Source organism: Acanthochromis polyacanthus, chromosome 3 (assembly GCF_021347895.1).
Source record: "Acanthochromis polyacanthus isolate Apoly-LR-REF ecotype Palm Island chromosome 3, KAUST_Apoly_ChrSc, whole genome shotgun sequence".
In the NCBI taxonomy this organism is placed as follows: Eukaryota; Metazoa; Chordata; class Actinopteri; family Pomacentridae; genus Acanthochromis; species Acanthochromis polyacanthus.
This window is the reverse complement of record NC_067115.1, coordinates 22,220,688-22,237,746: the sequence shown is the minus strand read 5'-3', so window position 1 is coordinate 22,237,746 and position 17,059 is coordinate 22,220,688. Positions and strand designations below refer to the sequence as shown.

The window sequence follows — 17,059 nt, the reverse complement described above, 5'->3', positions numbered from 1 at the left end:
AAGGTCCAGAATAGCTGAAAAAGGGACCTTGCAGTTGTTTGTCAGATGCTGTTTGCACAGTAAAGGATTCAACAGCTGCATTTCATTGTGTAGCCCTTTCATTGCTGTTTGCAGTGATTTTCAAAAGTGATTTGAAATTATTTTTCAACTAAACTTGTCATTTTTTCGGCTGCCAGAACACATTGTTCAGTAGAGAAAGAGTATGAACTTGCTTTGTGGAAAACCCATTGTGTCTCTGTCTGATGCTGTGTATTATTTATGTGATGTTTCTGCATCCAAGTGCCCTCGATTGTGTTGTGCATCTGCCAGAAACACCAGGTGCTACTTTTCTCACCTAGAAAGGCGGAGGGGGAGACGGTTCCGTTGCTACGGGAGACCATGACACTGATGCCCGTCTCGATGAACGGCACGGAGAAGTCGATGACCTCCGACCTCTCCTCGTTGATGGTGAGTGAACCCACTGCCATGTGGGCATTCTTCAACACCACCTGAGGGTCAAGCACAGACAGGCAGACAGAGACAGGGGGGAAACATGGAGGCTCAGTGCTGAATCCGAGCAGGTCTGTGGCGAAAAACAGTTTGGCGAACGAGACGTAATGACAAAAGTAATTCAGTGCTGCTGGTTTTTAAACCATCCACCGTCCTGCAGAGTGGAGAAAAAGGCAACCATGTCTACAGTGGGTCGGTGCTTGACTTGAAGTGTGTTCAGGTATATTTAGTTTCTGGAGCCTTGGGCCATGATTAAAAAGGAGCACAAAGGACTAAGTTAATAATAACATGTATGCCAGAGTGAGCAGGAATCCTAAGCATTGTGGGGTTATTTTTTTTCTGTTTGTCACACTTCTTCGTGGAGGCTTGTTCTCTCATTCTGTTTTCTGCACCGTTATCCTGTTTTCCCCCATTCAAATTAAATCATTAGCTGCTTGCTTAGGCATTTAAGGATGTGGACTAATGACTCACGCATGCCTGAGCTGCACATTTGCATAGTATTGCTTCATGCCAATGTATTCATTGAGTTTTACCCGACAATGTATACTAAGTGGACTTAATTTTAGATAAAGCTGCACATATTCACCAGTCTGTGTTGTCAACATGTTAAAGCCACTTCTCACAATCAATTAAGCTGGACATCACATTGCTTTATGAAGGCTGCATTGTGCTGATTTTCTTATGTGCGCTGTATGCAGGAGAGAGGTGGGTCTTTCCTGGAGGCTGATTTCTTCTTCTTTCCTTCTCTATTCCAATCGCTCTTTCTTTCTCTCTGTCGTTTTCTTTTCTCTGTCTCTGATTAGGAGCCTCATTGTGGTCTCCTGAGGTTTTGTGGAGCTGATCACAGCTTCCCCTCAGGCCAGGTTGTGGGGAACAAGTGCTCGATGGCAGAGACAGTGACAAACTAACAGAAAGAGAGACTTTCAGACAGGATAATTTGCACCATCATAAAAATAAATTCCTAGGAGCACTGCAACATTTGCTGGCTGTTTTATATTCGTATTCATAACGTAAAGTGGTTCGCTAACGTCTTATCCGTAACACTCTGGGGCACACACAAGACGCAAAAGTGATGAGCAAAGGAAAAGAAAACGAAAAAAAAAAAAACCCAAGTATGCATATGTTGAATAATTAAACATTAAACTGACAAAATCTGAAACATATGAACCCTCATCCGGTGCATTCATGACTGTGTAGATACAGTACATATGCTGGCATTGTCCCAGAGGGAGAATTTTCAAATCAGTTTCTTCCAGAAAACTGACAAATTTGAGTGTTGCAAATTTTCTCATGACTTCCATCAGATGGCATTCAACAGATTTACCTGGAATCACAGCTCATCTCATGCTGCAAATTAGCAGATGTTAAATGTGATCCCTGCGACTTGAGGGAGCTTCTTTTTTTTTTAAGATCAGGAGGCGGCCGTGGCTCATGTGGGAGGCAAAACACTGAAACCTCAGTTGCTCCCGAAGGCAGGCGAGAAATTCTGCCGCCACTGATGTATGTGTGAATGAGATATGCGCTGTAAATTTAAGGTTAAATGAATAATGAATATACAAGTGTGGACCTTTTGTTTTCGCTATATCATTTGTAATAGCGTTGCGTGTCTTAAGGGAGGAATGCTGAATGAATACTAATGACAGATGATAGGAGAGCTGCATGCCACGAGCAACACATCACCCACAACGATGAGCTAAACGAGCAAACAGAACCTGCAGTTACAGTGAATCCACTGAGGCACTATACAACCTCTAATGGAAGTCAGAAAAATGCAAAAAGATACCATATTATTTAGAGCACACTGCCTTATTGTGCCACTCCGACGGTTCAATAACAGTTGTGTGGCGAAGTCTCCAGCATTCTGCCAGCTGTGAAATCCACAATTAGCTGATGTGCCAGCAGGTCTCTATGAAATCGACCAAACTGTCATTGTGGGTGTTTTCAAGCTGCTTTACAGACGATGCAACGCTCATGCTTCTTTCTGACGCTGGGATGAGCAACATCCTCGACTCTGAACATTGTACTGTAGGCAAGAAAAGAACCATCTGACCACTGCAGATTAGTGCAGCAGCATTAGCACCAGTCATTTATCACAGAGAAGGAGAAAACGCCCTCACCTCTCCAACCATACCGTTCCACGTCCCGTTAACTTTTTTGCCATGTTTGCCGTTGGTGACCAGGTACAGGTCGTATGTGAATTTGACCGTCTTGGCGATCTTCTTCAAGATGTCGATACAGAAACCTTTGCAGCAGCGCTTGATGTAAATCCCTGAATCACCCGTTTGGTTGCTGGTAGGTGGCAGGAGGTGGAAGAAAGAAGTAAGAGATGAGAGAACAGGAGAAGAATTTTTAGTAGTCTGAGATCAACGTTAAATACATAAAACTAGCAGTTTCATAAAAGACAGAACATCAGCAGGTTCTAATCCGCACATGTTTAGAAAAGAGACAACAGGTGATGCTCAGTTAAATTGTTTCAGGTTGTATGTAGAAATGCCGTTTAATGGGCAACTTTCAGTCAGGTTTTAACAAATGCCTGAATGTGCTGGTGTCAGAGAAAAGACCCAGCTTGTGCTCTGAGAAATTACAATTTCACCATTTTATGAGCTTTTGTCAGACTGAGTGATAAATCAGGAGCCAAATCAATAGTGAAGATAACATGCAGCCATTACACACACAGAACACATGCCCCACTTTTCACATAAAAAACTAGAAAAACACTCAGAGAGTGCAGACCTCCGCCAAGGATAGAGAGGAAAAAAGGAAACCCATGCAGTAAAGGATCATGAGCTGGAATCAAACCTGCGTCTCTGACACAGTTCTGTTTACGAATCACCTTCTTAACCAGTTGAGCTATCTGGACACCTTGCTCCAATTTGTTGGACGACATACTAACCTATGATGTTTTTGTCATATTTTGGACCACATACTAAAAAATTCAAAGTGATCCAGAATCCAGGATCCTTTCCGGATTGCCACCAAAATTAAATCAGCTCTTACTCTTACCATAGTCTACATCCCCTCAAAAATTCATCTGGATCTGCCCAGGCGTTTTTGAGTTATCTTGCTAACAGACAGACAGACACACAAACGCCAGGTGTCACATAACCTCCTTGGCGGAGGTAATGACATACTGTATGTAGCATAAAAACAATGCTGTAATTTAGATGACTTTTGTTAGTCACACTTTTTTCCGCAAATCATTATTTCTCACACAGGAGCTCTAAACAGTAACAGTGGTGCTGCAGAGTGCTCATTAACATTCCCATCTCTCAGAGCTTGGTTTTATTCGGGCACAAGTAAACAGGTCTATGCACTGTCATCCAAATCATACAGTAATGTGGGAACTAAGAATAACACACACCGAAACAAACATTTAACCAAACTGTGCGTCATCAGTCAATGGGCTGTTTTGGCTCGCAGCAGATACAGGTGCGTAACAGCTGTGCGTAACAACACAATGACAGCTTTGGCAGAGTGAGCGGATGTTGCCAGTGCCAGACCAAGGACGAATGTGTTTGTTTGAGTGATTTGTATTCACACAAGGGTATGTCAACCTCTATTTATCCCAACTGCGGGCTTATGAATTCAGTTCCTGCAAGTGAACAGCCTTCATGATTGCTGACATAAAATGTGCAGCGTAACATGGAATAAAGTGAACACAGCTGTTTATTCATGTGGCACTAAGGCCGGGCCCACATCTTTCTGCTTTTGTGCAAACAAAGACGACTCCACACAGCTTTGTGCATCGGTTTTCTTGGAGTATTTTTGGCTGAAAAGAAAATTCTGCATATCGTGTGTGGCATATTGTCGCCTATCCCTGAAATCTTGTACGTGAGGCTGTGAGGGAACGAGCGAGCAGAGGGAAGGGGTAGGAGAAAGAACAGGGTGAAAGATCTGTCAATAAAAGCACTGAAGCTGGAAGATGTAGGACAGCCTCGGGAGATTTCAGGTAGGGCAGTGATAGAAAAGGAGGCCAATGAGGAAAATTCATTATCGCACTCCAAGGAGAGCTGGATAGCAAGAGGGTCAGGGTGAAGAGGCAGAGGAGGGAGGAAAAACAGGGACAGAGACCGAGACAATGATCTAGTTAGCGGAAGTGAAACAAGTCAAGGTAATCACAGGACACTAAGAGACTCAATAGTGAAAAAATATAACATAACAGAATGCTGCAGCGACTGAAAATAATAATGAATACAGAGACGCACACAAAAAAAAGAAAAAAAATCAAGGGAAATGTAAAATAATTCAAGGCTGTAAGCAGTATTTGATGTGGGTGTTGCATTATAGCAGGGATTCAGCTTTTTTCCTTCATTTGCAATCATATATTCTGGTAAATACAGATGCGGCTGTTGCTTTTTGGTTTGACAAATAAAGAATTCACAGAACAGCAGAGTCTAAAATGATCCATTTTGCAGCCTACACAGATGCAGACAAATTTTCAATCTAAATTCTTACGTGAGTTTGAGCTGTTTGCGGCACGGCACAGTGTTCCTCATGCAGGTACCACTGAGCGGGTCCACGTCCTCCACAATGACAAACGGCGCCTCCTCCAGAGTCACGATGGACAGGTGGTCCTCCCGCTCCTCCGCCGCCGAATACAGCTCGAATCGAGGCCACACATGGTACCTCATCGTCAAAGAGCCTCTCTCCCACTTGCCAACCTGCATGAGCGAGTGGGAGGAGTGCTGTGATGCACAGGCTACTGTAACAGGTACTTTAAGTGTCACGGAGACACTGTGAACTTGAAAAAACAGTGACAGACACATCACAGAAGGCAAAAAAAATACGACCTGGGGAAGAAGTAAGGGCTTGGATAAGAAGAAGAAGAAGCAGCAAAGAAAAGAAGAAGAAGAAGATGAAGAGAAAGAAGATGATGAGGAGAAGAAGAACTTAGACTTAGATGACGCAAATTAATCCCCGGAGGGAAGTTAAGTTGTTACTGCAGCATGGATATTCAATAAAGGGATAAACAACACAACAATACAGAATACTAAGTTATAAAGTGAAGGTACAGCAAAATAAAATCAGATAAAAATATATAAAATATGATATAGCAAGAGAAATCAACAAAATATACAAGAGTGATACAGAAATGTGCAAATGAGAACGTGCAAATGACATAAGTAGGTGTGGATGAGTTTGCCGATAGGTTGAATGACATTTAGAATGTAGGGTCCAGTATGTAGAAGAAGAGGAGGAAGAGGGAGAAGAAGACGAAGAGGAGGAGGAAGAAGAAGAAGAAGAAGAGTAGGAAGAATAGGAAGAAGAAGAAGAAGATATTTACCCTGTCCCATTGTCTGTCTTTGTCCAGCAGAATGATGACCAGCTTAGGGAACATCTGATGGCCTTCATCACTAAATGACAGGTTTCGACCTTCAAATGTCACGTTCATGAGGTACCTGAAAATGAGAATTCAACTCTGAGTTAAACACATCAAAATCTGTCTGTAGGTCTGGAAACAAAATGTTCACAAATTCAACTTTGGGCACTTTTTAAACCACACTCACCAAATTTAACATTGTCATGAAACGGATACACTTCTCAGCTACTGACAGCAAGATAAAGAGGACATATTGTAGATTTTAGACACACTCGTGGAACATGCAGGCAGTTTCTGGGCATCCCTTGCTCCTGTCACAATATTATTCAGCGTGGGATCATTTTTTCACTGCAATATAAAGTCCTGCACCTCTGTGGAAACAGCACAATCATGGCTGGAAGGAGAGAGAACTCAAAAATGTCTTCTGTGCCGTATGACACATTTATAAAACCATAAATCAATACAAAAAAGAAAATGTATTTGTTAAAAATGGGGGGAAAAGTCAACATGCAAAGTCAAGTGCCCATAGACGTTACTGATATTTAAACAATGACACCGCTACATACCATAGATATTTTACTGCTTACGGTTTTAAGTTGCTTGCACACCGATCTGCTTCATATAAACACAGCCTGCAGTTCAGCCGAATAGTCCCAGAATTTTGAAGCATGAGTCTCAGTTGAAGCAATGAGCTCAGAATTTGTAGTTGTTGTTTTTTTTGTCCAGAATCTGGTTATTGCAAGCATATAATGCATACATTTTGATGGAATGTAACAATTTTAAGTTTCTATTTGGTTAGTTTTCCCAACAAAACTGGAGGTCTTACTCAAGTTGCTCAAGAACCACTGGGAAGTTCATAATCGGGCTCTAATAGATGGTGCAGTTCTGGAGATTTCTGTCTACTTACTTGCTTTTTATGGATAGTCAGGCAGCACAACAAACTGTACTCACAACACTGATATATTATAACTGAAGCTGCTGTTGTGTGATCATGTGATCCACTACACATGCATCAGTATAAAGCATTTATTTATCTATAGTCAACTTTCTGGCTACCAGGTGAATTTTAATGCTATATTCAGTCTTTTCAGCTCTTTTTTTTCCCTCCTGAGTGAAATATCAGACTCTTTTGTTGTGAAAGCAGTGGAACTTACAATCTTAACAACGAGCTGAAAGATGCTAAAACATTTCCTTATGAACTCACCGTAGAAAGAGCTTTATTATTGCTCAGTTCTTTTTTCACTTTGTTAACACAAAAATATCGATTAGTGAAGCTTCAAAGGCTACGACACAACATGAGGGGAGTTTTCATGCAGCACTATTATCACAGTGGAAGCTGGTGGTAACTTTGTACAGATGTCAAAAGGTGAACTGCTGCACTCCAAGTGTAAAATAGTCTGAGGGCGCACACGAAATCAAGGACCCCTTTATATAAATATTCTCAAATGTCTCAAACACTGAAACATTGAGCCAAAACATTTCAGTCACAACGAGTACACTGCTAATATGGGTAATGACTCAGTGCTATCAGATATTCAGCCCAAATACTTGGCAGTGTAATAGTAGAAATGTCCTTTTGAGAAATGTGTTGGTACGTAGATCAGAAAATAATATCTGGAGAGGGCTATGTGTAATATCTGACACCCACTGGCTTTACATTAATCTTTTGAAAACGCCTGTTTTAATTCATTCTTGATGATCAGGTTTGCATCTCATTTATCTGTATGTATTTCATTGCATGTCTAAAGGTTAGATTTGTGTATGGAAGTGTACATTGCTCTTGCTGTTTGATTAAACCTCTTCACAGTTCACTTTATCTTTCTTCCTATTATCACTATACTATTAGTAACGGTAATAACCCTGATATTTTATGCTGGAGGACTACAACCAAGCAGATCCAGTTTGAAACATATGGCACCTGATAGACGAGGAAGCATATCGAAGGGGGGGTGAAGGAAGAGAGCAACAAGAAAAACCAGGAGTGAAAGGTGGGAGAACTGGAAAGAGAGCGTATTAACCGCCTGTGCGAGCACATATCAGCATAAATGTGTGTCAACAAGTGTACAACAGTGACAGATAAGCTGGAATCATCTCTCTTTCTTTCCCCGCCGCCTTCTTCCCTCACTCTTCCTTGTCCTGATCTGTGGGCTGCCATCACCATGGAGACGCTCTGCCTCTGAAACAATCCACCCGAGAAATAAATATCTTGTCTGAATGCAAGGAGTAAGGAGCTGTGTGTGTGTGTGTGTGTGTGTGTGTGTGTGTGTGTGTGTGAGAGTGTGTGTTTACGTGTGTTTGCGTGTGTGTGTATGCAGACTTTCAAAGGAGCACATTTTACCCACCAGCATGTCCAAGCAAGAGAACAGTGTGAAAAAAGGACAATAAATCTATTCACAAGTGAACAAAAAAAATGCAGACAACAGATGAGCAACGGGCCTGAAACTTACCCAAGATTCTATCGCAAGTACCTCCCACTAGAACATTCAGTACCTCTATCTGTAGTGTCTTCACCTATATTTATCTCTCTCTCTCTCACACACACACACACACGCACACACACGCACACACACACAAAGATCTAAATAGGTTACATGCTTTGAGTAAGTCAATAATGTGACTCAAGCCTCCATGAAATGCCTACTGCCGCACACAGGCTGGCTAGGACACTATAAGTGCTGTAATGCGCATGTAACATGGGATTAGCCTCCTAAGAATAATCTCAGTTTGTATAGGGGAGGAAAAAAAGATCAAGGCAGCGTGGGTGGAGGTCCGACTTGTTGCCATCCCTGACGCCATGGCAACCCCTGTGATCGGTAGCCGCCCTGCGAGCGCATGCATCGTCATGACAGCGACATGTGTGAGCCTATGCGACACGGGGACACAGGAAAGGCTCCGAACACGGGGTAATGTAATGCAATGTGTTGCCATGGCGCCCACAACCACAGCAATTTTCACGCAATCAGCTGCGTTGCCATGGGAACAGTAATCTCGCCCAGGAGAGGCTGGTTAAAAGAGAGAGCGAGAGAAAGAGAAAGAGAAAGGGAGAGGAGTATTTTTTTCAGGCTAAATCTGAGTGTTTACCCACTTCCCCTCACGCTGTCGTTCTCTTTCAGATCAATCACTCCATCTAACCTCTGAGTAGCTCGTCGAGTTGCACATCAATAGGACTCATCTGCCCGTACATTAACCTGCGCCTTTATAAAGACTGATGCACGCTGTGAATTTACAGCAGAGGAGGCTTCTCTGTTTATCATTTTGTAGCCCTGTACTATTGATGTAGCTTTTATGTGCTGTTTGATCCCTCCTTGTGTCAGCATTTCCCTCTGACTTTGGTGGAAGGGGAGCAAAGAAAAAAACATTATAACTACTGGGAAGAGCTGCTAACAGAATCACATGCGGATTCATCACAGCCATATGCACCAACTGTTCCCCAACTAATCACTGGCTCTGAGGGGAATTTATTTTTTCGTTACAGAGACAATGAATCATCAATGGCACAATGAACACAATCCCTCTTTTTCTGTGTTTTTTTTCTCTCAAATCTCTTCAAATGCATTTCAGAGCCATTTCATGTCTTGAATTCTTCTTCTCAAGCAATCAGGGCCACAAATTCTCTGTCACTGCAATGCAGGGATGTAAAAATATATATCTCCTCTGTGGAAGGAAGTGTGTGCACATATACTACACACACACACGGACATGCTGTATTGGATTTGTGTGGGTGACTCATAATTTGCAGAAAACCGTCCTCTGAAGAGTTACCAGTCGCTGATAAAACGTGTGCTGCACATTACAGGTTCTGGAGGATGGAAGCGGGGACTGTATGAGGAGGCCCGTCAGCTCAGGCAAACTAAGGTAATGCGGAGTAAAAACGATGGAAGAGCTATGTCAGTCGAGGACAGCAGCGTAATTGGGGATATGTGTGATTACACCACAGTGAAAATATTTTCAGGTTACGGCTGGATAAGAGCTTATAGCAGACAGCTGCTTTGCACAAAAGGCAGGAACAAACAGAACTATGGCTGACACAATATAAAAATGCAAAACAGACTTTATAAACCAAAATATATTATGTTTACCGTTTAAGAGTTCAGAAAAATCAAACCAGATTTTAATAAAACTAAGTAAAAGCTGCTGAATTTTGTTTTATTTGATTATATCAAAATATGATATATACATGTCTTCTGCAATCTGTAGAGGGGCTGAGTGAATTCAGTGGTGACTTAAACCTGAATACCTGAACTGAACAATGAGAGACTGCAGATACAATCAAACTGCAACTGAGCCTATTAAAAAAAAAGAGAAATACAATTTGCATTTGAAGCCTGGTTGTAAATAATGTGTTATCTTATAGTAACTATTCAGCATGATTTCTTCAGCATGTGTCTTAATTAAATAGTTTAAGATAGTTTTGAATATACAGTATCTGATTATCTGCTGCCATTTATATCAAACTGCTTTCAAACAGTATTCTTTCTGCCTTGTTTAATTTAAATTTGGGGTTTTGACTTGAATCTTCACTCTTCACATTTTTCCCCCAAGATTGGAACAAAATATTGAAAAGCAAGTACAATTTGTGCATACAGATTCTAAAAGACCCCCCCAAAAATTTGATTGCTTATTTATTGAGTCATTTATTGCTGGTGGTGCAGCTCTGACGGCATAAACACACACTAGTGATGTGGACTACACACAGTGGAGATGTGAGGCTGTGTGTCTCTTTGAGCTGCAGCCTTTAATAAGCGAGTCCACAGGAGCTCCATGTGATCTGGGCCCATGAGGACCCCTGTTGAGCAGGAGACATCAGACAGCTACCTGTGGAGTCTGGAGAGAGCGAGCATGTATCAGAGAGAGCGCTCTCTCATTTAAAATGTGAACAAGGGCACAACAGGCGAGGACAATGACCTTCCAGAGTCTGAAAACCTCCAATACTGATATTTATCCTTTTCTTTTCACTGGCTGCTTGTAAAGTCAGAAAAGGTTTTTTAATCAGACATTTGTTTTCAAATAAAGGAACAGGTATGCATACCTCCTCTACACACTGAACAGTCCTTGCAAAAACAGTATATTTATAGAGGAAAAATAGTCAATTTGGCACATGCTGAGATGGAAAAGCTTTCTAAAACTTCTTAAAAAGGCATCCATATGCTGCTGCTGATCTCATTTTACTGGTGGCAACTAGCCAAAGCACCTGAGTACAACAGGCAAAGTCCAATAACTGCGTTTCTCCTGATTGCTGGCTGTTTCACAGCCAATTTAAGTCTGTAGAATTACACAGTCAGTGAATGGTGTTGATGATGCTGCTAAGACTGAAACTTTTCTGAGGCATGCTTTTCATATTTTGTGTCTTTTACGTGTAATAAGCTGCTTCTTTGCTGATTTGACCTTTATAAGACTGTTCATCTTACGTAGAAACACATACTAGTTGACAATGCTTCTTATAAAGCCGCGATTCACATTTGTTTGTCTAATAATGATGATGTATATTCCAGTGAATGGATGCACTTAAAGCAGAAATATGCTAATTTGGGGAACATGTTGACTAAAGGCAGCTTAAAGCGAGAAAAAAAATGTTAATGCACTATTTTCCCATTTAAATGAACATCCTAGCTCCAGGAGACATCTTACACTGTGGAGGGTACATTAAAGAGAACCCCAAAAACACTTAATTTAACATTAAAGCATAGCTATTCACCATATACATTGCATTTAAATGAATGATGTGCTTTTATTGCTTAATTTGTCGCATTTAAACAACGTGATAATATTTCGTTTGATGTCTGTCTTCCCGAATAAAGACTTCTTTCTAAGTTCATGAATTTACAAAGAGGTTTAAAAACCATGCACAAATATCATGCTTGTAAAATATAGAAAGAAGCCTTCCTTAACAGAAGCCTCAACATACCACAGTGCAATGTAGCTACAAAATTGTATTTGCCTTTGGGACTCCCACATGTCAACAAACTCTGCCAACAACAAAGCTCTCAGTGTTGTCTGACAGGGAACGCTCATTCTATCAATATTTTGTAATTATCAATGTGCTAAACGACAATGAATCCATATGTGAATATGTAGAGAAGCTAAGGCCTTAAACCAAATAAAGCAAAGTTCATGTGGCGAGATTTTTGTCATTGTAAAGCCAAAACAATTAAGAGAACAATCAAGAACAAAAATAATCATTTCCATATTTCCTTATCATACAACTTTTAAGTCTCAAATACTACTATCAGTATGAAAGTTCCTCATAGTATAGAAAACAAACTGAGGTTATCATCAAAAAGGGATTTCATACATCTACAAAACACACTGATAATCAGTCAGACATTTTTCACATATGGTATTGAAAATCACACACTGGTTTATACATGTGCGCTAGTGTTCACTGGTCCAATAAATGAATATTCCAGTGATTCCTCGTGAAATATTGATTGGCTATTTTCTCTGGCCTTTTGAAGTCCTTTACAGCAATTAGTCATAAACAGCGGGATTGAATTCAGGTTGAATTCTGCCCCGAAACACACTAATCCTCCCTCCTTTTGGTGTGTTTATATATAGAAAATTAGGATCAACCATTTTTGTGGGAGGAAGAAAAAAAGAGGGAGGAAGGGGGTGGTGTGTGGAAAAGAGCCACCATGACTCTCTGACTCAATGATTTAGCTTCATGTAATTGAAACAGCTTTTCAGGGAGAAAGGACTGAGCTTCACAGAGCGAGAGACGGAAAAGAAAGAGGACCGGCGATGTGAACGCAAGCAAAGAAACATGAAAAGAGGAAAAAAATTGGAAGCGAGTGACACAATGTGCAGGCGACAGAACTGTGTCAACTGATGCTCTGAACCAATTCAATGCCAACGCAGGTCTGACGAAAAGATTCACTCATACGTGCTCTAAAAGCCCAGAAGCACTCGCCTTCTAATAAACACAGGATTTACTGGACAGACGCTTTTATTATGCCCATTAAGAAATGCAATAATAGTGCTCTCCCGCTGCAGGAAAAAAAAGCTACGTACTTTAAAGGTGAAATAAGAGGAGAGGAACATGTTTCTCTCACATGCATGAGAGTCAGCGAGTGTCAGATGGCGTGCAGAGAAGGTTTTCTGTTGAACTCCGCCGAACAGCGTGTGCAGCAAACAAATGCCTCATCAGATTGCATGAAAGCAAGCTCGCTGCAAAATATTAATCATGTCTTACATCACATTTACCGGAGCGCTGTTTGTATCGCAGCACAAGGATTTGAGAAGACATTTAAATGTGAGCACACATGAATATTTAGACACGTACACAAAAAAATAACAGATATCATTTTCCCTGCAACACACAAACAAGCCCCTTAGCGCCTCATCCAGAACCACTTGGAGCACATTTTCTCATTATCCCAGCGTTCCTGTCCTCCCTGACACAAAGGATGGCCTCCAGAGCTCTCTGTGGATGTGTTTCCTTATTTGTGTTGTGTTGCAGCGTGCGAGCGTTTGCGGTGCATGGGTGTATTTATATATGCACGTTTGTGTGTTTTTATGTGCCTCATAAGGTCAAGCAGCCCCTAAACATATTTGAGAGTGTGACTCATTGGGGTCTCCCATCTACGTCCATCACCGCTGACAGGATGGCATGCTAATCCAGCTTGCATGCAGCCCACTGTGGCCTGCAGCTATACAGGACCACGCAGAGACATATGGCCTTATTATTGCTGTTGTCTCCGGGGGTGAAGGGAAGGGATAGGGGATACTATGTGTGTGTAGTGTGTGTATGCTGGTTGTGTGTTTGGCTCTTGATAGTCCCCGGAGTCGCCATCAAGATCCACCGATCCAAATTCTCCACCTTCGCTCTGTCGAATGGAGAAAAATGGGATGGTTGGTTGGAAAACACACACTCAGACACACCACTCTCAACTGAGCACAGTATCATCCCAGGTGTGTGCCTGAAGGATGATTGAGAGCTAACCCCAGTGTGTGAGAGTGTTCTTCATGGCTGTGGTGTTATCTCACTCCTGTTGGTGGCTGAATCCTAGATGGCACAAATAGGTGCTCCTGATATTAAACGCAGAAACAAGGGTAAAGACCGAATTTTTTTTTTTTGCCATAATAAATCAACCTCAACCTGAGATTAATGCAGCAGTGGCAGGGGAGGTTAGGGAACATTTCTTCACATTCCTCAAATTCAAACTGACAGCGAGAAAACACACAAAAAGAGAGAAAACATTTAACAGGGACTAAGAAAAACAGACGTGCATATTTTTGCGAGCTTAAAATACTGTATTTATAATAAAGGATGGCATCAGAAGTAGTGAGGTTTTATTAGAGCAACTAAATGCCATGCTATGCTAAAGCATGTGTGTGCGTCTGTTTGCATGTGTGTTTCTGTGTGCTGGTGATAACCCCGCTGTTGTTTTTGTGCTCCTTTTTCATTAATCCAGTTGTCCCCGAGCATTCAATTAGCTGTGGAATCTCTGATCAATGTTAACAGTAAAAGCATGCCCTATGAAGTTAAATGGGGATTAATTATTGAATACCAATGCTCTCTCGTGCTCGGTAATGTGCCATAAAGCAAAAACAAGGACGTTCAGGGAAAGAGCAAAAGAAGGATGTTTTCCTTTAAAGATGGCTGTGGGTTAAGATAAAGATAAGAAGTTGTTATAAGTCTAAGAGCCGACGTCTCTGTTCATCTGGTGTTTTAAGTTTTCTATTGGCTGGTAAAACAAATTGTGGCTCCTCAGGGAATGCGTAAATGCTCGTGCATGTTTGTCGTCCACATTGAGCTGCATCTGTGTGGTCACGTATTTGCTGGATTTGTTTTAATAATTCATGCTTCAGCAGCTAAAGATCTAAATTTCCATGTTTTTTGTGTTACCAGCCGGTTCCTCTGGCTCTGATTCATACGAATTAAAAAAGATCTTATCTGCTTTTGTCAAGCCCATTTTCTTGCATTGTGCATGACGCCTTGTTCATTTTCTGCACAAAAATAAATTTCAAAGCTGGAAGAACGTGACTCATCGTTTTTTCATTTGCTATGATTTTGTCAGTCGGGGAGACGGTCTTTTTCTGGACTTGGGCTCCAACTCAAAACAATATTTAATCAAAAGTACAGGTTGTTTATTTGAAGTTGTGGACGAGATAATACAATTGTAAAGCAAACCTGTTCATCTTGAAGGACATTTGGCAGCTTTAACCAAAACCTCAGATTCTTAGTGGTGACTGTCTCAGTTGACTGAGTGGGTAAGGTCACAAGTTCAACACCAGCTTCCTACTGTATGTGTGCTGACTTGTAATCTGCAATTTCTCCGAGAATTACACATTCCAGTCAGAGGGGCTCACTGGTTGATCAGAAGGTCGAACGTTCAAATACTCAGTGACACCAAGCTGCCATTGAGCCTTTGACCAAGGCGCTAACCCTACCTGTTCATGGCCGATCCTGCACTTTGACCCTGATATGGGAAAAGAAAATTAACTCTTCTTCTTCTTCTGTCCCACCTGTGAAGCTCTTTGTCCTTCCATGATACACGAGAAGCTTAACACAGTGACATCTGAAATTCATGATTGTTGGCCTAAGTGCTGCAGATTAACAGCTGTGGCTTGCAGTGGTGGCTGGTGAATTTTTCTCTTGGGGGGGACCACTTAATTTACCAAACCAAATAGCAGAGTCGGCAACACCGGAATACAAGAATTGATGTAAATTATGTTCACAGCCATTTGATGTGCTATTACTATGCACCACTATGAGGGTACACCTAAGCACTACTGCTGAGTCAAACAGACAATTAAATGCACGTAAATGTTACCAGCCAGTGAATTTGAATTTATCTCCCCAGTGTTTGATATCATTTGCTCCAGATAAGGTGTAATTGGTACACACAAACCCTTAAAATCTCCTTTTCTATAATTAAACAAATTAAGAATGTATAAATATGCAAATCTATTTTTTACTTCAAAAGTAAAAAAAGAAACAATTCATTTTTCCAGCTTCAAAGAGTGCCAAGTGCTTCTTCTGTCCAGCAAAATCTTTGGAACAACATATTTATATTTACATACTCAAATAATAAAAAACAAATCCATACCTGTGAAACCAACATTGGACATTTTGTTAAAAAACCCTAACTATAAGGCTTAAAGCAGACAGTGCTTCTGTGAGCTAACTTTTACATTAACAACCTTAAATGACAATGAGAAAACAGCAAATCTGCATATTTAAGATCAAAGCAATAAAAATTTGTCACTTTGCCTGAAAAAAAATACTGAAACCATTAGGCATTATACTATGTATAACTGTGCATGTGACAAATGAAACCTATCTTATCTTAGGCTTTGAGCCCAAAGTGCTTCTGTCAACGAACAATAAATATTTACAATGAAAATAAAGAAAAACAGTAATTCCTCAGATTTCAGAACATATGAAAATCAACAGGCTTTCAGTCTAAAGTGCCACTTGTGTCAACTAACATTTCTATTTACATTGTTAAATGACAAAAAAGTAAATCCTCACATTTTACAGATTAAAGCCAGCACCTCTACATCTGTGTTATTTTTTGTATGCAAGTTTTGCTCTTCTGTCTTTGAGACATGCAAACTTCTCAATGACTCTACGGTTAAAATCTGGGGTCTCCCTGACAAGTTTCTTTTCCATAGAGAGCATGGCCAGTGCATTAAGACGATCCTGCGACATCGTGTTCCTGAGAAAGGTCTTGATTCTTTTTAGTGTTGAGAAGCACCTCCAGGGCCCGTGCGGGGCTGAGCGTGCGTGTGTGTGACGCATGTGGGCCTGCGTGCCTGCGTGCCTGCGTGCCTGCGTGCCTGTACAGGGCTGATGAATGGTTGGACGCTCATCCCATTCGGCCGCATATGAATAAATAAACAAAAATTATTATTTTTTGCCTTTTTATTGTGATAGTCGCAGTGAAGAGTGACAGGAAATGGGGGGAAGACATGCAGCAAAGGGCCGCAGGCAGGAATCAAAACCAGGCCACTGCGTTGGAGACCAGCCCCTGTACATGGGACACCTGCTTAACCCGATGAGCTATACAGGCATCAGGCATCCAATAAACAAAATTATTTAATAAATACCAGCGCACCGGCCCACATGTGGACTGGCCCTTCGGTCAAACGACCGAATGAAATAACGTTCAATCCGCCCCTGAGCACCTCTCAGATTCAGCTGTCGTCATTGGAGTTGTGATGAGGATCTTCAGGAGAGACACAGTCTCTGAGAAGGTGTCCTGAAGATTGTTGTTCATGAAGAGCTGGTACAGAGCCACAGCACCA

At 41.3% G+C, this 17,059-nt stretch overlaps 1 protein-coding gene across 8 annotated transcripts in view; it reads right to left on the bottom strand.

The window, feature by feature from the left end:
• Positions 1 to 17,059, bottom strand: part of grin2bb (glutamate receptor, ionotropic, N-methyl D-aspartate 2B, genome duplicate b) — a 116,106-nt gene that overhangs the window by 23,081 nt on the left and 75,966 nt on the right. For all 8 annotated transcript variants that reach the window (XM_022190651.2, XM_022190648.2, XM_051945143.1 and 5 more), the window contains 4 exons: positions 5,774 to 5,888; positions 4,945 to 5,150; positions 2,607 to 2,778; positions 335 to 488 (listed from right to left, as the gene is read on the bottom strand). In XM_022190651.2, coding sequence (XP_022046343.1) covers positions 335 to 488; positions 2,607 to 2,778; positions 4,945 to 5,150; positions 5,774 to 5,888 — 647 coding nt within the window. The remainder of the gene's footprint in view (positions 1 to 334; positions 489 to 2,606; positions 2,779 to 4,944; positions 5,151 to 5,773; positions 5,889 to 17,059) is intronic.